The 26,218-nt window shown below is 42.8% G+C and overlaps 1 protein-coding gene across 1 annotated transcript in view; it reads right to left on the reverse strand.

Moving 5' to 3' along the window:
* Positions 1-26,218, reverse strand: part of LOC116893795 (ADAMTS-like protein 1) — a 143,789-nt gene that overhangs the window by 95,208 nt on the left and 22,363 nt on the right. Inside the window, exon 3 of the mRNA XM_032895535.1 lies at positions 10,921-11,131. Within this exon, the coding sequence (XP_032751426.1) occupies positions 10,921-11,131 (211 nt within the window). The remainder of the gene's footprint in view (positions 1-10,920; positions 11,132-26,218) is intronic.

Below are 26,218 nucleotides of genomic sequence, written 5' to 3' on the forward strand. Positions count from 1 at the left end.
TGATCCAAGAGCCTATGCATGCTTCCTGCTGATCTCAATCTTTAGACTGCATTCTCCTAGTGTTGAGACTGGACCCAGCACCCTCATGCTTGTTAAAGGTTATGCTCTGTCACAGAGTCATATCCCCAGACTCAAACAGCAATTTTAAATAGCTCTTATTCTTTCAGAGATTCTACTCCATCAACCTGTTAAATGTACAGATGAAGAGATTTTACTTTTCTTACTGCTCATACTAAGTGAGTGGGATTTGTATTCAAAATAATCTCCAGTATATTAGTTACATATTTAATAAGAGAATTTAGGATGGAAAGAGTTCATTTCCTCCCATATATTTTCCGCACTAAAAACTCAGGATTCATTTGTTTCCTCATAATCACTGGTTGGGGTATGAACCGAAAAGTACAGTGCTGTTTCCTAATGCATTCTGAGGTATGTAATGACTTTAAATATTTATATCATCGAGTGCAAGTGAGAAAAGTAGATGTCTAGTTCATAAGACCATATCCCCACAAACCTCAAATGAGGTCAAAACACATTTTTTTGTCATTATGGATTAAAATTCAGTCAAGACACCAAAGGCCTTCTGAATTCCCTAGGCATAAAGATATATGGAGATATAAGGCGGCTAGTATATGCAGTCCTAGAGGTCATCTGTTGACTGAAAATACAGTAATTTTCCTATTGATACTGATACTTCTAGGCTACAGAACACTTCAGTGATTAATGGCTACATTTTCCTCCATTCAAATATTTTTGAGGCACATAGGATCCTGCTCATTTTGGATACGTACTCCAAAATTAAGCAAGTAGTTGAGTATAAACAGTTATTAGATTTAAGGTGTTCAACTGCAGTTCCTTATTAAATGGGACAAATGAAATAAGAGAAAAATATAGGTTGGTTTTCTCTTTCCTTCAAACTTAGTTAGTAGATGAAGAAAATAATCTGTCTTACTCCAATGGTCTTGTAATGTAACCACTCTCTTAAAATAAGGGGTAGACTGTCAAATTCTAGATAGGACCTGATTAAAGGGCAGTCCTCAGATAAATTATCCATACCCTTATGCAGAAGTCTGCAACAGCACAAGAACAAAAACAGTTGTAAGGAAGAATTTTAAGATCATCTGGGTGCTTTATCTATACCTAAAGCTTCAGGGAGATTCTGAACACTCACAAGATAAAGACCAGACTCCAGGAAATGCCTTTCTGGGTCCTCGCACACTAGTCTACGGTAATCTTTCTGGCTTCTTCTTTGAGACTCTACCATGTGCTAGGGCACCAGTTGCAATAACAATTCATCCTTCCCTAGGCATAGACACCTTTTCTTCCCAGGCTTTTGATCACGTTGTTCACTATGCCTTTCAGCTCCTTGCTCACCCATAAACTTCTAAGGTATCCTAGAAAGCCCAGCTCGCAGACCACTCCTCAAAGCCTACTCTATCTTCTGTGAATGGTTCCCTTCCACCACACCCTGACTTAGGATGGGTATCTTATCTCTTCCACGCATGCTCATAGCTCATGTGTCTGCTATTTCCTGTTTTCCTGAACACATCTAGGATTAGGAATCTTCTGAGAAAAGGGAATTGTTCATCTATGTACAGCCTAGTGTCTGGCAAAGAACGTGCACTTCACAAATGTTCCCTGATTGATGACTGGATGAATGAGAAGACTCTAAATGCAGATGTTTCAAAGATGTAAAGCAAACATCCAACTGTCACAGATCCTCCTTTTATCAGACTGATTACTATAGGAAGCTGTGTCCTCAATAAGCAATGGGATTTGGCTCTTCTGGGTATTCTGACATTCCAGACACAGGAGAGGATCAGAGCAATCCTTCCTTCCCCCACCTCTCTCTCTCTCTCTCTCTCTCTCTTTCTCTCTCTCTCTCTCTCTCTCCATATATATCCATATTATATATATTCTACCTAGCTGTCTACATCTTTCTACCTGCCAACTCCATGTATGTATGTATGTGTGTATGTATATATGTATGTATGTATGTATGTATGTATCATTTACCTGTTATTTTTATCCAGATCCTGTTCCTAAAGCTTGTATTATATGTGCTTATTAAATTTCTCCAGTATGTTTACATAGATAAAAAATTGTCTTTATAGATTTCTAGAGATCATGGAAGGTGAAATTTTACATTAGGAAAGCCTTCGAAGTCTGTGGTAACTTTGTGACCATGTTGAGATGACTTAGTGAAGCTTCAGTTCTTTAAGTGAGAGTTAGCATGCAGAAAGAAAATGTATACAGAGGAAAGAAATCAAGGGGATGTAATAAAATTAAATGAAAAATATTTGCCTGCATGAATCATCATTTAAGGTCACATTCTGGTATGAAAAGGTAAATCTCTGGTAAGGGGTATTTTAAAATATATGCAATAAGGACAAATAATAAGATACCATTTATGCTGCATATATTAGCTGCCTTATATGATTCATGGCACGGCTGTGGCTTCATTATTTTTATAAGAAATTTAAGAAATATACAATAAAGAGACCACTTAAAAGCTATATTTTTATACAGAAATATGCTCATGTGACCTGTATTTTCAAAGATTTCCCCATGATTAGCATGCCAATAAATTCTGCCTGCATTGTTTTTAAAATCGTCTCACTTGGTTGTTTAATTTAGAGTTGAGTTCATTTCCTTGGTGCTTCAAATCATATTACTGTCCTTAATGCAAAATGACATTTATTTTCTGTTTCCAGGATCAAATTTCCAGGTTAAACATGGCACGAGCTGCTTGTTATGCTTATAACTCATTTCACCCCTTTCTTTACTTAGTCATACTTTACCCACCGGGCACTATGTTAGATGCTGGGGATTTTCAATGAATATAAGTGGTCATTATATTATAGGTATCTGTCATCTAGTGAAGAAGAAAACTTCTGAAAAACACAATCAGTTTTATAAAAAGAGATTACATTAAAGAGTACAACTACATTGTTATAGGTAGGTTGGAGGCCGTGCTGCAGAAGAGGCAACATGAACAGTTAGCTAGGAAACAGGAATGGGGACAGCATCTAACCATGTAGGCTTACATCCATATCATGTGTGACTGTGGCATGGTCACATAGCTCCAAGTAGGCCTGAGAATGAAGCATGAGGGTCATGAGACTCCAATGCCAGAGGGCTAGATAGTGAAATACAGTCTTTGAAACATAATCCTAAAACCCCGTGTTATCATAAGAAGGGGTTTTAAAGAGAAATTTGTAGGAAATTACTTAGGCAACATAGGCCAAAGGGTGTCAAAGAATACTGCCCAATAAGATATCAATTGGTACTTGATGTGTAACAATTTCCTCTGAGATAAAACTGTCCAATTTGGGGGGAAGCTTGTTAAGACATAAGAAGTTAAAAGAGAGGAAACAAACAGTTGGCTGTTCTAAGGGGTGTGGGATGGGGTGAAATAGGCTATTCTGCTGTAAAACTGTCATGCTTAGGAAATGAACAACTCAAAAAACTCAGGAAGTCCCTCATACTGACCAGATTGATTAGACCCTCCTTCTCCCTTTAAGCATACATAACTATAAAGATTACTGAGAGATATTCTCAGACAAACTGAGCTTTGTGGAAATAGAGACCTGCCCAACAGCCTTGAGCAAGTTCAGACCCATTTAGCTACTGGAAGGGATATTTTCCAACCTGTTGAAATTCCTTTAGAATGTGCAGTGTGCACATAGGTTTGTAGCTTTGGTGAGCTGTCACCCATGCTGGTTTCGACTTTGGTGATGCAGCTGTCTTTGAGTAATTTCTGCTTCTATAATTAACCTTTCATCCATATGCCTATAAATCTCACCAAACTCCTTGTTTTACCAATTTGGATTTCAGTGGTATTAGTACCAATTTGGATTTCAGTGGTATTAGTATTTTAGTGGTATTAGTCTACTGCTGGTTCCCTATCTGATGTAAGTAGATTTTTGTTCATATCTCCTCAGGGAATGTCTGTTACACAGCAGTATGCCATGGAGGAAAGACTTCTTGATTAAATTAACCCATTTAGCACTGCATGCTGTACCCTTATTGAAGGGTATCAATCAGCACCTGTCATCTTAAAGATCTAATCGAAGGTTTATGTTAAGAAGGCATTGATACCAGGTTGGGAAGTACTAAGTGAGCATTACAAAGACAATTCTGTGATTAATGGTTATAATAGTTGGGTTACTGATTGTGAGAACTTGAATCAAGGCACAGGAAGAAAGCCAAGAACAGAAAGAATGAAGGCAGGTTGCAGGAAGTGGAATTAAACCTGACATGGGTTTTACTGAGTGTGAAGGACACATGAGGCTGAGAAGAGCTCAGGGAATGGCTAGATAGTGGTGACAGCATTTGGTCGTGATCTAGAAAGGAAGGAAAAGTTTGCTGGGGAGGATGGCCAGGTATATATGACCCTAATGTAGATCTTTGGGGGTCGAGGCAAATCAGCAACATAGGAGACTGGGAAATTCCATGTATAGTAAAGGTCATGATTGAAAGTTAGGACTTGGAGAAATAGAGGAAAACCAGGACACAAAATTCACTGAGAAACACTGTTAAAATGAGGGCATCATTTTGTAGAGCAGCGTTACTTCATTCATTGTGAGTTAAGCCTTCCCAATTGTAGAAACACAAGGTTATGTGTGAGACTTCTGGGAGACTCCTGGGTTAAACACACTGTTACCATGTGACACCCGGGCCCAGCAGGATTCAGAGTGAATAAGTCAAAAAGCTTTCTGCTAGTAAATAAAAACAAAGCTATTCCACATGTGAAATCTGACTTTTGATCTCCATGCTGTTATATTTATTGCTGCTTCTAAAGATAGGATCGAATATTCCTTTCAAAAACTACTGAAAATTAATTAAGCATTTTAATCGCTTAAGGGCATAAATATGACTCCCAACGCACATGGATTTATATTTGAGTCACAGAGATCTGGCATTACTGATGAGGACTAGACGGCTCTCTAGTCCAGACCAAAAGGTATGTATGCATGGACACATGCACATGTGCAAACCTAGAAAATAAAATTTTTACTTTCTGGAGCATGGTTATCATTAAAATTTTCTTTTTCATTAATATCATCAAGAGAGATTCCTCTCTCATATATGGGTTTTTTATACAGCTAAATATGTGCATTTTTGAATTGTGACCCTGATAAAAAAAGGTTTATGGGGAAACAGAGAGCTGATCACAGCTCTAAGCCAGGGGTGGAGTATGTGTAGGGCTTGTGGTGACTGCTCCTGTCTTCTCCGTGCAGATGTATGCAATATGTACGTGCACTTGGGTGGACACAATCCTGAACATAAAACATTTGCAGCTCAGGGAAATCTAAATTACGCTCCAGAGCAGGCTGATTCATTTCCGTTTAACCCTTCGGCATCTCTCTCCTTCCCTCTTTGTTCTCTTTAAAGGGTGATGTTTAGAATCAAATCAAATGAAAGCATGCAGATGCATACACACACACACACACACACACACATATGATGCCACAGATGTTATGTGGGGGGTGGGTGGTAGAGGGTAAGTTATCAATCAGAAGGACTGATGCTACTGGAGGTTAAGTACTCAGCCTGCTGACTTTTGAGCAGTTTGTAGTTGGCTGAACAATGACCAAGAAGGTTTCTATGTCTTGGTCTCTAGAACTGGTAAACACATTTCTTAGAACAGTCAAAAGACTTTGCTAATTCAGTAATGGTTGCATATAATCAGGTATGTTGATAAAGTCACTGTGGTCCTCATAAGAGTGGTGCAGGAGGGTCAGAGTCTGGTCAGACATAAGAAATGAATCAGTGTCTGGAGGGATTCACTCTGAAGGAGGAAGAAGGAAAGAGGAGAAACTGGAAGATAGAAAAGAAAAAGTCATACCCCCCATCTTAGGGCCCTCCCTTCCCTGCCACCAAAGAAAGAAAGTATGCCCGATGATTCCTTGATTTTAGGACAGTAAAACCCATCTCCAACTTGGGATAAACAGTGTATTTGTGTTGCTTTGAGACATCAAAATAGTTTGTGATAGCAGCCACAGAAAACCAACGCACAGATTAAAGAAAGCCCCAAACAGGGCGACAGGTGCTAAGTCTTATGTAAACTGAAGATTCAAAGATGTGTTTTTAGATTTCCTCACAATTTAACCCTGAAGATTAAATAGTGAAGATAGCTTGGAATAATAGACTCAAGAATGGGCTTTGAAGTATATTGGAGGCCATTCATTCCCCAGGCTGCTCAAGATGGGACAGTTTCAACCCCAGAGCCTAAGGTTGCCAAGAAGATTAAAAAAGAGCATGTACGGTGGGAGAATGAGTAATCCTGTATAAAGTTGGGGTGCACGGCAACTTTCCAGTGCTCCCAGTGCCTTATCTGGAAAGGTTAGTAACATCGTGCCATGGGGCGAGGGCTGTGTGAGCAAGCATATGTCTGGTGCGTAGAGCTGTGCCGGAGACGCTGGGAATGCTATGGTACTTGTTGGAAAGAGAGGTTTAAGTAAGTGGCAGAGAAGAGAGTGGGGTAAAAACAAAAGTCCATTAAATAAGTATATGAAACTGTCAGATAATACAAAATGTTAAAGAGAAGCAGCTCATGAAATAGTACAAGAATTCAGTAAATGAAGCTGGAAGCCTTGGTGTGTGCCTCTCCTCACCACCCTCTCTGATCCAGTATCCCTTCCCCTTCAGCCATGGGTCCTCCTGAGACTTGATCTTGGCCTTCATTGATCTTGGCATCTAATCCAGGAGTCATGGGCTGTGCCTGACCAATAAGGATGTGACTGTTCAGTGAATACCCATAGCTTCAGTGTGAGAGATGTATCTGGCAGAGGGGGGCAGTTTTCTGCTAGGCAGAGGGGAGGGAACATGCAGGTAGTAGGAAGCAGGGCAGGCGAGGGATGACAGCCAGAGAGCATGGGCATGGGCAGGTCCATGAGGGTCTGACAGGATTGTCATATTGGCTTATTATCTGGCTATGGAGCATTCCTGAACATCGCCCTAGTAGAAGATGATCATGATCAAAATGTTTTATGGCTAATGTGGTAATACATGCCAAGGCCCCTTAGTCATGGTGCGATAACTGTCTACGGTGAGCTCATCTCTTGGGAGGTTTATAATATGTTTACAGGCAATACTAACGATGAAGATGAGAAAGAATTTAATAAGTTAGAAAAGATACAGTGGTCCAGTGCATAGGAAATTCAATATAAAATCTAAATTAGCAAAGCTTTCATGCTAACATGATAAAAATAAATATCAAACAAATTTTTTTTAGACTAAAGATTAAAATGTAAGAAGCACACACTAATAGATGGGTCTCTGACAACCAAATCTAGAATTAGATTTCTGCTTTTGACTAAAACAAAATTTTAGCAGAGATACCTAGAGTCCATGCCTGGTCTCCTCCGGACCTGCACAATGTGTACATATTGGCTACAAGCCAATTTTAGACAAATGTTCTACAAAGAACACAGGGTTTTGTGCTCCATCTAGCAGATGGCGATTCCTATGCTACACTTTTCTAGGAAAAGAAATGTACATAGAAGGTTGCTGGTGACCCTGAGACCAAGCAGAGAAGGGAGAGTCTTGCTACTCAAATGCCATTTGGTTGCCTCTCAGTTTTAAAGGAAGGATTTGAAACCCCCATCTCTTGTTCTTAAAAAAAAAAAAAAACCAAGGCTGCAGGCTGGGTGCAGAAAGGAGCCCCTGGCAGATCACAGCTGACCTGTATGGATCCTGACTACACACCGGGTTTCTTGTCCCTGCCAAGACTGCTGAGGAATCAGGGCTAATCAGGCAAGGGGTTGTTAGTGGCTGGTAGGCTAATTTATGGTGTCCTGAGACCATAGCCCTTTAGCTCAGGAATACCTAGACTTGCTTTTTCCTTACTCCAACTGCAATAAAAACAATGGCTTTATTTCTTCTAAGAAGTGGCAAGAGCTCATTGTATCCAAGAGCTCACCTAAAGAAGATTCTGGGAAGCAATAGAAGAAATATATCTCTGCTAAGCTTGATGAGATTTTAAAAGCAACTGACGATCAACCTATTAGTGGACCCTCTCTAGAGGGTGACCTCCCTGGTGGCTTTCAAATTCTCCATTTTTCATTGTCTTAAAATATTTTCTGATAATTATTATGTTTGGTATACAAGGATATAAATTGAAACCACTCACCAACTGGATGGACTTTAAAGAGGTGTCTGGTATTTGCTCCTTGATTTGAGAAAGAGGCTTGAACTTGCCTTATCCCTAAAGGCCTTGCTTGTGGAAGGAAATAAAAAAGGCTTTCAAAATAAACTCATGCATTCTTAGGTCAAGGCAGATGGAATCAACTATGTCAAAATAGGTGCTGAGGGTATGAGGCTGGCAATGGTAGCTGTTGACCACAGAGCCATGTATATGTGGTGTACACTAAGGATCAGAAAACACGCTGGGCCAAGATCATTAATCAGTAGCATGTGTGCTATTGAGAGGAAGGCAGTGTTCTCCTGAAAGCCACTACAATGCTGACTTTATAATCCATAACCGCACACAAATACATCAGTGAGGTACAGAGCCGGAATGTGATGGCCTGTAGGGAAGTACTCTGTGTACAATCATTCATTTTGTCACAGAATAAACACTTTTCACAAAGTACTCTTCACATAGTGACAAAATACAAGTTAGCCATAATCCAGAGACTTAGTAGTCAGACAGTGGAGACTGATACGGACAGATTCCTTACTTTTTCTCCTGGCATGAGTCAGCTTAAAGTCAATACTTTTCTTCAATTTAAAGCAGCTCAATGAAAGAATACCAGGAACCAAGAGCCCCAGGTTCTTGTGTAGGATTCATGACCTTGAGCAAAGTCACATCTAGGCCACAGTTGTATTTCACAAATCAAGGGTGCTCACATGGTTCTTACTCAGATAATCATGGACCTTTAAGTCACAAAACATGGGTAAAAGCTACCCCTCAATTTTCAACTTATATACCATTTTAAACTAGGTTGTTGTGAGAATTTCAAATCAGTGTAGAATGATGTCTATTTCTTAGTAAAACACTGGCCCATAGCTGTTCAAAATATATAGCATCTACTTGACTTCAAAACACCATTATAGAGTAGCATGGAATTGATGGGTCAGCCACAATACACACAGACTTTAAAGGAAATTCATGCACAGTGCCTCTTTTTAGTTTTTTTTTTTATAATGATTCCTTTGTATCTGGAAGGTACTGGTTCTAGGATATTCCTCAGATAATATGCTAAGGCCCCAAGAGACTATGGATTCAGACTATGAATCATATTCAGACTATGGATTCTCTGGTCTGAATATAAAATGACTTAATATTTCAATAACATACATACCCCTCGTGTATAGCTTGGATTGTCTCTACATTATAATACCAAGTGAAACACATATATCACATAGTCCTTAGGAAAAACTTAAAATGTCTATGTGTGTTCAGTACAGGTGTAAACACCACATGTCTAATGAAAGGACATGTAATCTAAGCTGGTTAAATCTGTGGGCACGAAAACGGCAGACCAACCAAGCGTTGACCATACTGTATCATTCTGCTCACTCTGTACTGTTTGATGCTTACTAAATTACCGTTCTGTGATAGCCAGGGAGAAGGAAGAAACATAAGCTTTTTGGCTACTTGGAACCAGTAGGCCATCTCTTAGCTCTAAGGAGAGGTATACAGGCAGCTCTCCTCTCTCCTCAGCAGATGACTACAGACTTTATCACCCCAACTGGGACACTTCTTGAGTTTACAATAGGCTCAAACAGGGGTGCACATCCCTTCTAAATTTCAGGGTTACTTTTGTGATAGCTGTTGTCACTTTAAAGCTGTGTCTGATATCCTAATAAAGAACAAATGGCAAAATAAGACTTCCTCCAATCAACCAATTTAAAACCTTTTGTGTTCTTTTGAAGAATGCCAAAAGGCCATTTATTTTGAGGCATAATAACTTTAATAATATATTATGAAAGAATGGTTGTATTTTTATTACTGGTTTGGTCTCTCTCTCTCTCTCTCTCTCTCTCTCTCTCTCTCTCTCTCTCTCTCTGTGTGTGTGTGTGTGTGTGTGTGTGTGTGTGTGTGTGTGTAGCATATGTGTATGTGCAGGATCCAGAAACTTTGCAAAAGGGCTGATAGTAAATACTTTAGGTTTTGTGAACTATATGGTCTTTATCATAGCCACACGTTCTGTTCCTGTAGAACAAAATCAGTGACAAACAATATGTAAAAAGGATAAATGGGTCTGTGTTCCAATCAAATATTATTAAAAAAAGCAGAAAGGAGGTTGGATTTAGTTGGTGGGCTGCAGTTTGTCATCTCTTGCTTTAAAATTGTGGTATTCATATTTTTAGAATTCATAAGATCAGGAGAAAAATTTTAAATCTAAAATTGGCTCAGGATTTTTAACTTGGATTAACTAAGTAAAGCTATCCCTACAATGTATATGGGGAAATGACATCAAGAAGGGGACATATTGAGGGGTCATGAGGAAATTTGGGTAGAAAAAAATGGAGGGCACAAATGATCATATTTAATTGTATACATGTGTGAAATTCTCAAAATACAGTAAAAAGCTCAAAATCAACTATTAGCATTGCCTATAGCAGAAACTAGGAAGGGCAGAAACTCAGAACAATTTTATCTTCATGGAAAAGCTACCATAGTGCCTTTAACTGAAAATATTCTCTTGCTTGGTGACAATTTGCAATGAATATGCTCAGGTCAACAAATGGACAGTGTCAGTGTATGCTTTTGAAGAACACTGGGCTATGCCATGGCCGAAAGTACACGGTGTTTACAGTGAACAGGTCTATGTCTGAGCAAGGCTGGAGAAGAGCTAAGAAGCGAGGGATAGTAGTGTTTCTTTAAGCTACTCTGAGAAAGTGTCCTTTTGTCTTGAATCACTGCCATCAACAACAACTGCAGTTGGAAGTAACTTCAGGACTCACCAGCTGCCATGGTGCAGGGTACCAGGCTGGGGGGCAATTGAAGCGGTTGCAGGCTTGTACTGTGCTGGGTTTGGGGTGATGGCACAGCTCATCAGCCAGGACAACCACCTCGTTCATCTCTCTGGAGAGTAGGTGGGAGCAGATAACATCTCTGGTCTGCAGGCCAACCCCACAGGTGAGGCTACATGGACTCCACTTGCCAACTTCCCACCTGAGAAGAAATAAAACAAGAAAGAGCCTAATCGAGTTTCTGCACAAACACTTCCCAGGCAATCAAAACCCTTCACTGGGAGTCAGGGGGTTCTCCAAGATGACTGGTTAGGGATTGATGGTTTTGAGCTTCAAACCCAACCATCCCCCCTTCATGCTTAGAGTTCATTCAGAAAAAAGCAAAGAAATTGATAGAATAGCCAGTGCTTATTCACAAAATCACTAGTAAAGTGGTTTTCACAACTGTGTCCATTTCGATAGAACATACCAACCTCATCAAAACAGGTGTTGGGCATGCTAGATGAAGAGTAAGATGTGTAAGGAAGATTTGGGGATCATGTTTTCAACAGTGGCTAGAAAGGCTAGAAGCGGCTTCTCTGCTTATTTCTGTAGCCCCCATTATATGTGAGATGGCGACATTTGTGCTTCTTATTCTTTGGCTTCAAAGTGAAAGGTCATTGACTCCAACTTCCTCTAAGCTTCCATCATAGCACAAAAATGTCTCTGTCTTCTGTATAAACATCATCACTGCCTGGGGCTGGATAGTGTAACAGAAGCAGAGGCTGCAAAACAGATCAGTCTTTTTGAAGGGAAGTAAGAGGAGTGAGTGGCTCATTATCTGGATGTAGAAGTCAAATACACAGACGAGCTGAGTCCACGAATGACCATTTCCACATGGTCATGCCTTGAGACATACATTTATGGTGAGCTAAGGGCCTATAAAAACAGCCAACCTCACTGCGTTTCCTCGTCGGTCTGGCCTCCAAGATTCGAACAGTAAGGACAAAGTTCACTGGCCTGGACTCTGACTCACAAGAGTCCTCTAATGGTCAGTTTTAGGTCTACCGTTCACAGTTTGAGACACAAAGGTTGTATAAATGGTTGCCAGCCCTGGAAAGCACAGTGGGGCATCTTCAGTAGCTGCCTAGGTTTCTCTAGTGAGCCTAGAAGATTATTTCAAAACTCTTTAGCTTTAATGATTTTCATCAGACTGACACTGAGCAGAAACTCCCATTCTTTCTTCTTTCTACTCTAACCTCCCACCATCTATTTCCCCACCTCCTGTCTACAATGATCAGTAAATACAATCAACTCCTTTGTTATTTCTGTTTACCTCTCCTGGCTCTCTACTGCCGTCTTTGTGCAAACTGAACCCAGGTCCAGAAAAATGTTTTGCCCTTTCTTCCTGTTTTAAAATGCCCCTGATTTCTATTGCATATGCCTCCATGTCTACTCCAGGCATGGCTCATCATTCCTCTCATCTCCACCTTTCACGTTACAGGGTCTGTCACCTCAGGTAGAGCTTGTGTTGGAGTGTGTTCCAGTCATGGAATCCAGTGGAGCTCTATCTATGCGGTTCATGGAGATGGCTAATACATTTCTGATGAACTGACAGAGGAGGGAGTCCGCCATTATAGAGGGCAGGCAAGCCTATTTTATTTAGTTACCGATGGAAAAATAGGTTTCATTGATTTCCCTCATTTTATAGCTAAAGAAATTTGAGAACTGCAGTGGCTGAAGTACCAAGTACTTAAGATCAAGTAGTGAATCCAGAATTCAGACCTACTTGGCGATATCTGACACCTAAGCCTTTGTAGTTCCTATTGTATGTAATGTCGTCTCCATGAAATATCTCAAAAATTGCCTATAGCCATTCACCAAATTTTAAATGTATAGAAGAGGCTGGCTGAACCCTTTTTTAAAATGGATTTTTGGGTGAATGTCTATATTCTGTTTATTTATGAATCTCCAGCATAATCAAGTCCAATCTTTAAAATGTGTGGGCTTGAGGTAAGCGTGTATGTATACACATCCTTTACTTCCCTTTCCTTCCAAATTGGACTCTCAAGTGAGGGTTGGGGTTAGCGGCTCTCTTCCCATGAGTATAACAGGATGGAGTGATAGCATATGACTTTAGGGGTTGGACCATCAGGGATACAGTTTTCACTTCTCTTCTGGCTGATGGTTTACTTGTGCTGAGGAAGAAAGCCACCACGTCATGAGATCGGTCTTGAGGAAAGATCCTGCAGCTGCAGAACTGTAGCATTCTGACGTAACCAGTACACCCACTTGAGGTTGTTCTGTGACAAGCGCCTTATAAGTACACAACCCAGACCCAGGCCAGCTTCAGAAGACCTCAGGCAGGATCTGAGCTATAGCCACCTTTCCAGGATGCTTCCAAATTCCTTACTCAAGTAGGTAACCAGAGACCAAATATTTAGTCTTGGAAGCTTCTCGGTTGGGGGTGCATTTGTTAGGCAGCAGAAGATCCTCCCCAGTGTAACCTATTCATTCAGAGGACACAAAAAAAGAGCATTCATAGAAGTGCCATGCATAGTAGCCCAGACTGAGTCACAAACATGAAAGTGAGTGACAGAGGCCATGAGCATAAAGCTTCATACTGTTTTGTTTACGGGTCAGGAAGGTCGTTATCGGTGGTGGGTGGAAAGCAGAAGAGTGTGAGGGTCTTCTGGATGGTGTATCCATCTCGGTGCTGGGCCTGGCTCCACCTTCTGAACAGGGCCACTGGGTTAAGCTGCATGCTTGAGATTTGTGTGTGTGCTTCCTGCGTATGTTCAGAAAGGCTGTTTCTCCCTTCGTCTTCAAGCGAAGTGCTTCAGTATGGGCAGAAAGCAGGACCCACGCTCTACCGTCTCATAAAGCAGTTGCCTCTGTAAGCAGTGCTGTCCCAAGGTTTAAGTTGCCGGGTCTGGCTTTGAACCCCCCTCCTCTGCTTTTGCTTCACTCTTGGCAGAACTCAGCAACTAGGACCTTGAAGCAGAGGCATTTTGGCAGCTCTGAGGCCAGTTGAATACTGTCAGGGAAACTCTGCCTACCCTGATAATAAAGTATATTATACATTCTCCAGGAAGGAGGTCAGCAGAAGGTATCTGTGTAGTAAGCACTTGGCTCATTCTGGGTCAGAAATATTTTAATCAACTTTGGCCAAAAAAGGGAGGAAGCAGACACTCTACTCTGCATCTCCTCTACAGAGGCAGCAACAGTGGCCTGCAGATCTGGCAGGGTGCTGATAGCCCCTGAACCTTATGCCTTTGACCTTTTCCAAGAGAGGAGCTCTTCCAGTGAAAGCCAGCTGGGTACAAGATTAGCTATGGCTGTCAGTGTAGGGACACTGCTAGACCTCCCTTGAGGTGCTGGGTCCAGCCTGGCATAAGCCTAGTACTGAGGAGGTCAGAACTGTGTTCTGGACATAAGCTTCTACTCTCTCCTTGGGTGAATTTGCTCATCTGTTCATCTCCATTTACAACGTCGCTTTTTCCACTTGGTAAAATTATCCATCTTTATGGTCTCTTAATACTTTGTTCTTTGCTGGACCCCCCTTTGGGGGAATTAGAGGAAGGATTGAAACAGCTGAAGGGGCTTGCAACCCCATAAGAACAGCAATGCCAACCAACCAGAGCTTCCAGGGACTAAACCACTACCCAAAGACTATACATGGACTGACCCAGGGCTCCAACTGCATATGTAGCAGAGAATAGCCTTGTTGGGGCACCAGTGGAAGGGGAAGCCCTTGGTCCTGCCAAGGTTGGACCCCCAGTGCAGGGGAATATCGGGGGAGGCGGTAAGTGGGGGTGGATGGGGAAACACCCTTATGGGGGAGAGGGAGGAGACAGGGGGCTTATGGACAGGAAACTGGGAAAAGGAATAACATTTGAAATGGAAATAAAGAAATATGTCCAATAAAAAATACTTTCTTCTTTGGCAATTCAACATACTTACAATACTATCACCACCTCAGCTGTTGTCTTGAATAGAGTGTGTGTCTGTGTCTAACTTGTCTGCTGGTTGTTCTATGAGGGGTTGCATCCCTCCAAAAGATATATTGGTGCTCAAACCCAAAATATCACAGAGTCTGATGTTACATGGAAAAATCTCCTGGCAGATGTAATTACTTTGGATGGCTCGTCCTAGATCTTTAATTACTCCTCTCATCCACATCACGGAATACCTGAGAGGCACAGATTAAGGGAGGGAAGGTTTATTCTGGCTCACTGTTTCATGGGACAGAGCTCATTTTTGGCTTTTGGTGGGGAGGACATGCTGAAGTCATGACACTGCAAGCTTGCAGCTGGGGTTGTCTTTCCTCTTAACTGCAGATCAGGGGCAGAGAGCTGAGACCAGAAGTGAGGCTGAACTATAATCTTCAAGGCACACCTCTAGTGGCCTTGTGTCTAGAAAATTCTACAACCTTCCAAAATAACACTCCCCAGCTTGTAGGGAGGACTTCACAGTTAAATCCTGGGTACAGCAGTTTCCTTCCAGGTTACAACCTTTCTTGGAGGGAATTTTCCTTAAAACATGGACTATAAAAGTCATGAGGGTAGGGGATGGGGAGGATATGGGAAGCAGGATATTTTAAAACAGGATTTCTACAGATAGGTGAACTGCTCAGTTCAAACTCCTGCAGGGAAGATCCTTAGGACAGGAAGTAAACAACTCAAAACAGTTCCGGAAAGTCCCTGAAGCTGACTAGATTCACTATGCCCCTCCCTCCCAAAGCATATATAAGCAGTAAGACCTGCCAAGAGTTACTCTCAGGCAAGGTAAGTTATAAGGTAGACTCTTAGACAAAGCCAGATAGCAGGAAGAAGCAGAGACCAGCTGAACTGCCAGGAAGAAAGAGCTGCTGAGCTGCGTGGAAGAAACTCAGACCAAAAAGCCACATGAAAAGGCCACTCTCCAACTTGTTGAGATGTCTGCAGGCTGTGTAGTGGGCTCCAGGTTTCTAGCTTTTGCATGATATCACCCATGCTGGGGTGGGCTTTAGTGATGCAGCAAGCTGAGTCATTTCTGTTCCTGTAAATAACCTGTCACTCATATTTTTATAAATAACCCAAATAAAACTCATTGACTCCCTAACCTGGACTTTAATGGTATCTGTGCTTCTGTTGTCAGTTCCCCGTTTGGGGGTGAGTAGATATATGTCTCACAACAAACCCATTGTGCTAGAGCAGAGTACACATCCCTCACTGGACTCTTAGGTGCTAGGCTGGATCACCTGCTCAGCCCCTGTACAAGTTGGAAAACACCATCCACACTGGTTCCCCAACCCCACTCACAATGAGAAATTCACCTACTCACTCAGAGAAAACTCTGGAATAATGTCATTACTCCTCTGTCTACGAGCTTCCGGCAACCCACCCGAGTGTCAGCACAGGAGCTCAGGTTTTGACCATGTATGGGCTCGATCTCAGCTCCTAGCTGACACGTTATCACTCCTTGCCTAAGCTCTATAAAACCCCCTTGCTTTACTGACCTCCACCTACGTGATCAGTTAAAGCTGCCTCCCAATAAACCTGCCTTTTAATCTGGTCTAATCTGGCCTATATCAGCATCACTGAGGGAGAGAAAATGCCTTTGAAGAGGGACACATGGAGAGGAGTCCGTGTGATGGGGGAGGTACAGAAGGGAATGGTAAAGCTGCAAAAAAACAGTGCCAGAAACAGCCAGCGAACTCTAGGAGCTAGACACGCCAGGAAGACTGGCGCCTTCATTTACACTTGAGTTTAGCTTCCAAACTGAGGGAATGCAATTCTGCCACTTTAGGCCTCTTATTTTATCGTATTTTGTTGCCATAGCTCCAGGAAACCAAACTCCTGTAACCTCAGCACCTAGCATGGTGCTAGAACAAAGCAGATGCCCAGGAAGTATGGTGACTCCCGTGGAGGTGAGTGGCCAGTGGGCTGTGTGCACCTCCAGACCATTCACTTGCAGTGGCGCCCTTTCAACAGCCCACTTGTACTGCGAAGCTGATGCCGCACATGCTTCTTCAGTGGGGTGACTCTTGGTGACAAAACGGGGTCTACATTACTATCTCTCTGATAGACTGAGTCCCACTTCATGTAAACATTTATATATTTTATTGTAGTGTTTTGGCCTACAGGAGTGGGATGTGTGGTAAGACTCTCTTCCTCCTGCAAAATATCAGAAGTGCTAAGCAACGATTCTACCACAAAAAATTCCGAATTCTGAAATGCCTCTGCACCAGAGATTCTGCCCAGAGGACCTTGGCCTTGTATAAAGAGGGCGGTAAGGCTGGTTGCTCTGCTTTCTTTCAGCTTCTAAGCTTTAGGTGTTTAGCTCATGGTTGGGCCCTTGGCCAACATGTCAGAAAGACTCCATCTTCCCCAGGGTTCTTTTGCTACACTTCTGTCCTGTTCCTCACTATCCCCCTGGTCAGATTCTGCTTGCAGGAAAGACCGTGTGGATGGAAATACTGCAGTGGGTCCTCTGCACCCGCCCAGCTCCAGAATACTTGACTCCTGACCAAAGACAGGCGGAGGGCTGCCCTTCGTCTGAGTAGCTGAGTTGTCTTCCTTCTCCCTGCCAGCAACATGTGTGCCTGGGGTGACTTGCCCCTGGAACTTTACACTGCACAGTAGACTTGGCTCCCAGACCTCCTTGGGTAGCACTGGAGCAAAGTCTAGCCTCCTGACTAGTCCTGTCTCACTGCTGACATCTGTTCAGCTCCAGGTCTTGGGATGGGAAACCACTTTTAGCCATAAACCACAAGCCATAGCATGACAGCAGTCTTGCTGGTACCTCACGTGACCAGCAATAACAACGGCCACTAACGAATGAACCTCGCTATCATAAGCCTCGGCCTGTGCAAATGTTTTAAGTGCATCACTTCATTGATCACCTTTACAGCCCTATGAGACAGGCATGGTTATTGTCTATATTAGAGCAGGAGTCCAGGCCTGGAGAAGTTGAGTGAAGGGTTCCACATACATATGTCAATGTCACCTATTTCACATCCAAGGCACCACGACTTGGACTCAGGCCACGAAAAAATGGGGCTGCTCTCTCTCAGAGGGTAGCACAGTGGATTTGCAATTCTAACTCTGCTTTATCCCGGCTTCTTTTACTGAGATCCCAGCAGCACCCAAGGGCTGAGCTGACGCATGCTTATCTATAGAACCCTATGGAGGAGATGCTTGAAGTTTCCCCGTTTTACAAAGTGAGCTAAGTAAGGCTCTGAGGCACTAAGCAGTCTGTCCAAAGTTACCCAGCTACTAAACAAGAGAGTCAGGATTCAAATTCAGGCTGCCTGGCTCCTGCATGCCTTGTTATTAACCCAGACTGTCTCTGAAGGCAGATAAAGAACACAGTAGAACACAGAGGCTTTGAGTGTCCAGGGCCAGGATCCCTTGTGCTCAAGAGTGTAAGAAAATGACAAATGGCAGAGTGACAGCTCTATTTCTTAGCAATAGAAATAAATAACTGACACCACCCAGGTCTTGCACACACTTGCAGTTGGCATTCAAGTGAAGTGGCCATTGGCAGCCGAGTGGGCAAAGGTAGAGTGCAGTCTCCTGGAGAGACTCACTTGGCTTTTGAAATGTGCCCTTTGGAGCTAAGTGGGCCATTGAAGCCCATGGTGGCTGACTGTCATTAGCAGCTTTGTTTGTATTAGCTATTAAACAAAAAGACTTTTTGCATTCCTTTGCATAGGGCTCATTGTGAGAGTTGCCAAATCTCTTCCCCTACTCTCTCTGAGAAGGTACTGACCTTTACCTCCCAGCAACTCAGGGAATAAAGGCATACAGAGCCCCTACTTTGACCTATTACATTATAAGAAGCCTCTCCTATTTTAATCTTTATAGAAATAGTAGGCTTGAAGATTTATCCAATAGTTTAAGGTGTGCTTCTTGCTTGAATAAAAAAATTACAGTAAACTCTGGGTGTTTGTTAGAAGTATTCTTCAAAATTATGTGGAAACTTCCCGGCATTACATCTCTGCCCACTATTTATAGAATGAGATTTTAAAAAAGAAAGCTCCTTAAAAATCTTTGTTTTTCTTAGAATACATCTGTGATCAGGAGGCAGAGAGTAAATGGGCACTATAGAGTGTGGTGTCTTAATCTAGAAAGATTAAGATGGACAGTCAGGCAATCTCTGGGACCCTACTCTTTAGTTTCTTGGATGATTATTAATCATTTCAAATTTATCTTCACATCCCCCAGTACCTAATCTATCTATTGCCCCCAGCTTTTACATTGTTAGTTTCAATTTTCATTTCTGGTCAAGTATGTCCTCTAATTCAAAATTTCCTTTGGGAAGAGACACCTTACAGAAAGGGAGGAAAACATTTACCATCTGTCAAAAGGTTAATAATCAAAAACAAAGAACTAAAAGATATTAAACCCCCAAAGAACTATTAATTAATGCATTAAATGGGTCAATCAATTGACAAAAAGTGAAAATAGCCAAAAATAAAATATACAAAAATATTCAACATTAGTCATATAGGAAATGAAAATCAAAATGGTTGGTTCAGATGGTCTGAAATTCCCTCTTTGGGCAAATTCTGACCTAGATGTAGTCAGGTGTAAAGCAAGGACGGGGAAAGAAAAAAGAAAGAACTCAGACAAAGGGACAAAAGTACTGTTTGCTTGAGTGCCGTTGGCAATGAGGTCTCTAGTAACTAGATAAACTCTATGTAAACAGTGGTGGGAAAAATAAAAACTCTTCAGTCTTCCCAGGTCCCTATAATATCCATGACTGGATGCGGCAAAACAAAACAAAACAAAACAAAACAAAACAAAACAAAACAAACTATACTAAGATTCCATCTCACCCAAGTCAGAATGGCTATCCTCAAGAAAACAAAAACAAACCCTGGTGAGGAGGTAGGAGCTAAGGTGGTTGTGGTAGTCAGTACACTGTTGATGGCAATGTAAATCACTGTAGCCATGGAGTCTCTTCAAAACAAACAAACAAAAATGATCCAGCTACATCATTCTTGGGTATGTAGATCTGAAGGGATCAGAATCAGCGTACACTAGACACTTGCACACTCACTTTTATAACAATAGCTGAGCTGTGAAATCAGTCTAGGGGCCATCCCCAGATGGATGGGTAAGGAAAACAGAGAATTATTCAGCTCTAAAGAAGAAAACATGATGTCATTTTCAGAAAAATGGATGGAGCTACTACAGACCATCATGCTATCAAAATAAGCCAGGTTCAGAAAGAGAGCTGTTTTCCCTTCTATGAATGATGGCAACTTAAAAAGGAGAAAGACATAAGAGTAGAATTGTGATTATTTATATAGAGGAAGGGGACCAGCAGACAAAGGGATAAGAGAGGAGAATGAATGTGGGAGTATAGTATGATCAAAGTACAAGACAAACATGTTTGAAAATGTCATGATGAAACATATAAGCAAATGTAGCATGAACATATGCTAATGAAAACGTCTGAAAAACAGAACAGGAATGCAGAACCGGAGCTACTGGGAGGAGAAAGGAGACAAGAAGGAGGAGTGATCCAGAGATGGTGCAGGTGGTGGTAACTGTGATCGAAGTGCATATATATAAAAATAGCATAATGAGAATCATTATTTGACACAATTAATATGCTAATTACAAAGCCCTCCTGGAGTCAGAGCTGAGCTGTCAATGGGGCAGCACGGCCAGAGATTAGCTTTGGTAGAGGGTGGGGGGCTTCACAGCCTGGAGCTGAACATCCTGAGTAGCTTTCTCCCTACCCCTTTGTTCCCTTCTTTAAGGGATGCACTTTACCAGTGGTGAGGAGTGGCTCATTGGCAAGTCACCCAGGTCATCAGTGGGCCAGTGTAGCTGGAAGCCAAGCATTCAGAGAAGACTGAACAAATAAACACAGATATCTGGAAAGTAATATGATCCAGGTTTCTTACTGTCTGTGAGGGCAATTTCAAGTACGTGAAGGAGCAAAACCAGAATACTCCTTGAAGGACTGGGTTGGGTTCAAAAGCAGTGCGAACTTATGGCAGCATGTGTGTATATGTGTGTGTGTGTGTGTGTGTGTGTATGTGTGTGTGTGTGTGTATGAGAGAGAGAGTCTCTGTGTGTGTGTGAGTGTATGTGTGTGTGAGTGTGTATGTGTGAATGTGTGTGTGTGTGTGTGAGTGTATGTGTATGAGTGTGTGTGTGTATGAGTGTATGTGTATGAGTGTGTGAATTTGTGTATGTGTGTGAATGTGTGTGAGTGTGTATGTGTGAGTGTGTGTGTGTTTGTGTGTGTGTGCACATGTGTGAGGGCTTATGCATATGTGTGTTTGTAGGTACCCCATGGAGATGCCTGTGTCCACCTGTCCAGTGCTTAGATCACATCTGTATACTGTCCCATCAGGCTTTAATGTGAGTGCTGATGATCTGACTTCCGGTTCTCATGCTTGCTGTGGCAGGCACTTTATCAACTCATACATCTCTTTCGTTCCCCACTCATTTGCTGTTAATAAACAGATACAACAGGCACATGCAAACTCACATAAATGCACACTGCTTTCTAGCTCTCTTCACTGACAGCCCTAGAAGGGATGACATCCTAGTGGCATCAAACACTCCGGGTGCCTAGACCTCAGGTTCTCTTTAGTGGAGACTCCAGTTCTATTCTCTAACAAAGCCGCTTCCTATAGAATTGGCTCACTCCAGAGTAGGGCTGGGAAAAGAAATATGGAGCTTGGAACACCTTGTTATACCAGACAGCTGGGAAGTACTCCAGAATGATGGGGTTTATGTTGGAAGGACACAGAAACCAGCTAGAATGGGTCCCATTGGCCATGACTGGGACAACTTGATAATAATGGATGTTAGTGGATAATGATGGAACTTAATCCTCAGGGTAGCCATATTGAGAGGTGGGGTCACTTGGGGACATTTATGTCACAAGACATCTGTCCTCACTAATGGACAAAAGTCAATAAGAAAGAGTGTGGCAGTGGAAACATTCCTTTCCTTGCTCTCCAGCCTCCTTGCAGAGGAGGACACAGCATTCATTCCCTATGTGTTCAGGAGCTCACTTTAAACAGCAGGCCTTCTAACATGCCAGTGTCTTGATCTTGGACTTTTCATCATCCAGAAGGGTGAGGAATTTCCCTTCTTTATAAATAACCCAGTGTGCTATTCTGTTTTATCAGCACAAGTGGACTAAGACATTTCCCATGAAATACTTGTTACTTACTATTAATAAACACAACAAGCCTTTTAAAAACTTGAAGCTTTGTTAAAAATGGAAGTTATAAAAACCATCAGTTTGGCTCCATGTCCCCCATATTTCAAGCTTCAAGTCCTTGGCTAGCCTCTGAGGTGCTCTGCAGTGATTTGAAGTGCTTTTCTGGGTTAGGCTCCGGTTGATAAGGTCTGGCTTTACACTAGCATCTAGTGACAAACTGTGGTGACGTCCAGCCTCTCAGGTCAGCTCCCGACCCTCCCTCTGGTCTGTCCTTCCTGTTCTCTGTCCCTGGTGGGCAGGTGTGGCCCTTCTTCCTCACTGTGCTGTTGTCTCTTCTGATAGTGGCTTCGCTTCCTCCTTCGGTTTCACATCGATTACACCATTGTTATTTGTTTCTTGGACTCTTTTCTAAGACTGTGCACCTGGGCCACCAGGACCCTTATGCATCCCAACGTCTTTGGGAACCAGAACAGTGCCTGATGCTTAGGGAGGCCCGTGTCACTTTGGCCTTGGGCTCTGGCATCAGATTATTCACAGATGGCTTGTGTTCTGCTACTCGTTAGAAACTCTTGGGAAAGTTATTTAGCAATTTTCCACAATTAAGATAGGAATAACAGAAATCGTGGTTTCACGGGGTTGTTATGAGGTTTAAGTGAGAACTTCTGGGTAAGGACCTAAGGCTGGGGCCTGGGACAGATAAACACAGGATCACAGAAAATGTTCTTGTTGTGTGCCAATGTGTGAGGACAGTGCCGAGGACAGCATAAATCAACAGTTTACAAGGCTTCCTGGGACATGGGAGAGAAGGGAGACATGGATTTGGTGATGAACTCTTAGGAGAAGGGCATTGGTTAAGTCTGACTTAACTTCCTTAGCATTCGATGCCCAACATTGCGACAGTACCTCAGAGGGAGTGGGGTTGATCCTGGATGTCGAGCAGAACTGCAAGGTCACAGGAACACAGTGATGACTATAACTGTGGAAGTGCAGAAAGTGTGGTACATGCTCATTACATCAGAAATAAGCAAGTAGGTATTGGGTGTGTGCATGTGTTTGCGTATGTGTGTGTGTCTATCTCTCTGTGTGTGTCTGTGTGTCTGTATGTCTGTCTGCCTCTCTCTGTGTTTGTGTGTGTGTGTCTGTCTGTCTATCTCTCTGTGTGTGTCTGTGTCTGTCTGTCTGTCTGTCTGTCTGTCTCTCTCTCTCTCTCTCTCTCTCTCTCTCTCTCTGTGTGTGTGTGTGTGTGTGTGTGTGTGTGTGTGTGTGTGTGTGTGTGTATAGGCCAGTGGATAATTTCAGGTGTCATTCTTAAGGAACCATTCACTCTGTTGCGGGGAGGGGAGGTGTCTTTTACTGACCTGGAACTTTCCAAGTAGGATTGCCAAGTTAGGGTAGCAGCACAGCAAGCCTCAGGGATCTACCTTTCTCTGTCCCCTCTGCACTGGGATTAGAAGTATGTAGCAGCATGCCAACCTCGTTTCCCATGGCTTCTGAGGATTGTAGATAGGTCCTCATGCTCTAAAAGCAAGGTCTTTATCTACTGAGATCTTTCTTCAGTCTGGCCTCTTCATTGTGTAGAGAAGCAATCTGACATTCAGAGAAATGAGCCATTTCCTCAGAGTTCGGAACCAGACTCCGGCTACCGTTCCCATTCTGCTCTGCCTCGAAGGACCAAAGGAGTGCATCATTGAGGGTTACAGAAAGAGAGACAGAGAAGAGAGGAGAAGCCATTTCACAGGGCAACCCCACATAGATGGGCTACTCATCACTCACAACCCACTTTACAGAGCTCCTTAAGGAGGACTGGAAGAAAACACAAAAGATCAAAGAAGGTGGCAGACGTTAGAGTGGAAAACCATGCTGAGAGGCCAGAACTTAAGCAAAAGCATATATGATAAACAACATCAGGAAAATCGGGGTTCGCTGTGAAACTGTAATTGCTATAGCTCAGGAGACAGGAGATAGAGCCATGATTCTCTTGGAAGTCTGCCTGCTTGGCATGAGCTTTGGCTCCATAAAAATTGTTGTTGCCAAGATCACCAAACACCTGAGGTGGCAAAGCACTGACTTATATTATGAGAACTGTGTGGCCAGCATGAATGCTTTTACTGTGCCAACTGCCTCACCGTCTTAACCATTTCTCAAAAGAAAAGCAACAAACTGAAGTTATCAGCATTAGGAGCGATACCTGCTGAGCTTTGTTTGATACTGTTAAGAAATTACTTATTTTAATTTTATGTTTATGTGTGTGTATGAACATATGTATGTATGCCATATGCATATGGGAGCCTGTGGAGGTCAGCAGAGAGGTCCAATTCCACGGAACTAAAGTTATAGACAGTTGTGACCTGCCATGTAGGTGTTAGGGACAGAATCTGTGTCCTCTGCAAAAGCATATGTGCTTTTAATCACCAGAGCATCTCTCCAGCCCCTACAATTGACATTTTTTAAGGTACTGAACAGCTCTTGAGATTAAGTCATGCTTGTAGCATATCTGTTTACCATCTCATTAGGGACATGCTATTAACTCATCATGTGTCTCTCATGGAGTGGGTTAAAGGCAAAATAGCACCCAATCTAGTGACAACTGTGCAAAGTACCAGTGTCTTCTCTCATTTCCACACTCTTATATGACAGCAGCCACTGTCCCAAACACCCACATGCTGTTCACCTTCATAAAGTTTGATTCAATTAGAACATCTAAGCTCTGGGTTGCTGTGGGGCGGTGGAGTGTGAGAGGAACCCTGGTAAAGTCAAGCTTGAAGCCTGGGGGACTCTGAAGGGACCGTGGGAGCTTAACCTGCTCTGGGCACCAGCCCTCTGTCACTCAGCCATAGCATCCCATAGAGAGGATTGTGGCCATCAGTCACACAGGAGCAGCACCCCCAAGCCCTCCACATGTAGATGAGGCATCCCGAACATCTCAGACCAGGCTGATAGGAAGCCCTTGCTGTCAGACCCCACCCACCCCAAAAGTGTACATAAGATCCTATCCAGAAGAAATAAAGGTGTGTGAGAATTATGCTGTCATCCGAGAGCATCTGTCACAAGAGCTGTAACACTCCCAGGAAAGAGAACATTCTCCTGAAGCTTTTGTCACCAGAAATTCCCATGCACTCCCCTTGCTTGCTGGCCAGCCCTCGGCCCACATAGTTCAGCCCGGCTCAGCTTAGCTTAGTGTAGCTGGTGCAGTGGCATTTAAGCAGCTGCAGCAGCTGTGGCAGTGGCAGTCAAGGCACTTCCCCTCTCTGCTCAAGCCCTTTCCCCTTCACTTGGACTGTCCTACCTGGCCATGCCAGAGATCTCTGCGGATAGCCTCTGGTACACAGACCGACAGGTTGCCATTGTCTTTCACACTATTTTGTAGGTTTTCGTATGTTAAAAATGAGATAGAATTATTTTTATTTACCCACAGGAGAAATGAAATCTTGTTGTCCATTAGCCAGCAGATGAGCTTACAGGATACTAGATTGGTAAAATAAGCACAGGAAGCTAAGCACTACATGTTCTCATGTACGTACAGAGAAGCCAGATAAACTGACCTCAGGAAAAGAGAAGATAGTGAACTATTACCAGAGGTCAGAGGTGAGGAGGGTGTGGTGAAAGAGAGACAGAGAGAGGGGGATCAATAGTGGGCAGAACATGCAGTGCATAGTAGGACCAGATTTCACTGTTGTGCAACACAGCAGAATATCCACAGTCCAGGAGGAGAGTAACAGGAGGGCAGAGGGAACTAAAGTCCCAGATTCCAGGGACCCAAGAGGTTTCCAGGACCCAACAGAGAGGACATTAGCCAAAATACCCGACAAAGGGCAGATAGACCCTGTAGAGACCATATCTAGTGGATAGGCATGGCCCCCAGTTGAGGGATGGGGCCACCCACCCACCTCAAAAATATTAATCCAGAATTCATTCTGTCAAAAGGAAATGCAGGGACAGTGTGGAGCAGACTGAAGAAAAGGTCACCCAGAGACTGCCTCACCTAGGGATCCATTCCAGATACCAATCTCAGACACTATTGCTGATGCCAAGAAGCACTTGCTGACAGCATCCTAGCATAGCTGTCCCCTGAGAGCCTCTGCCAGAGCTTGACCAAAAACAGATACGGATGCACATAGCCAGCCATCAG

Source organism: Rattus rattus, chromosome 1 (genome assembly GCF_011064425.1).
Source record: "Rattus rattus isolate New Zealand chromosome 1, Rrattus_CSIRO_v1, whole genome shotgun sequence".
Taxonomy (NCBI): Eukaryota; Metazoa; Chordata; class Mammalia; order Rodentia; family Muridae; genus Rattus; species Rattus rattus.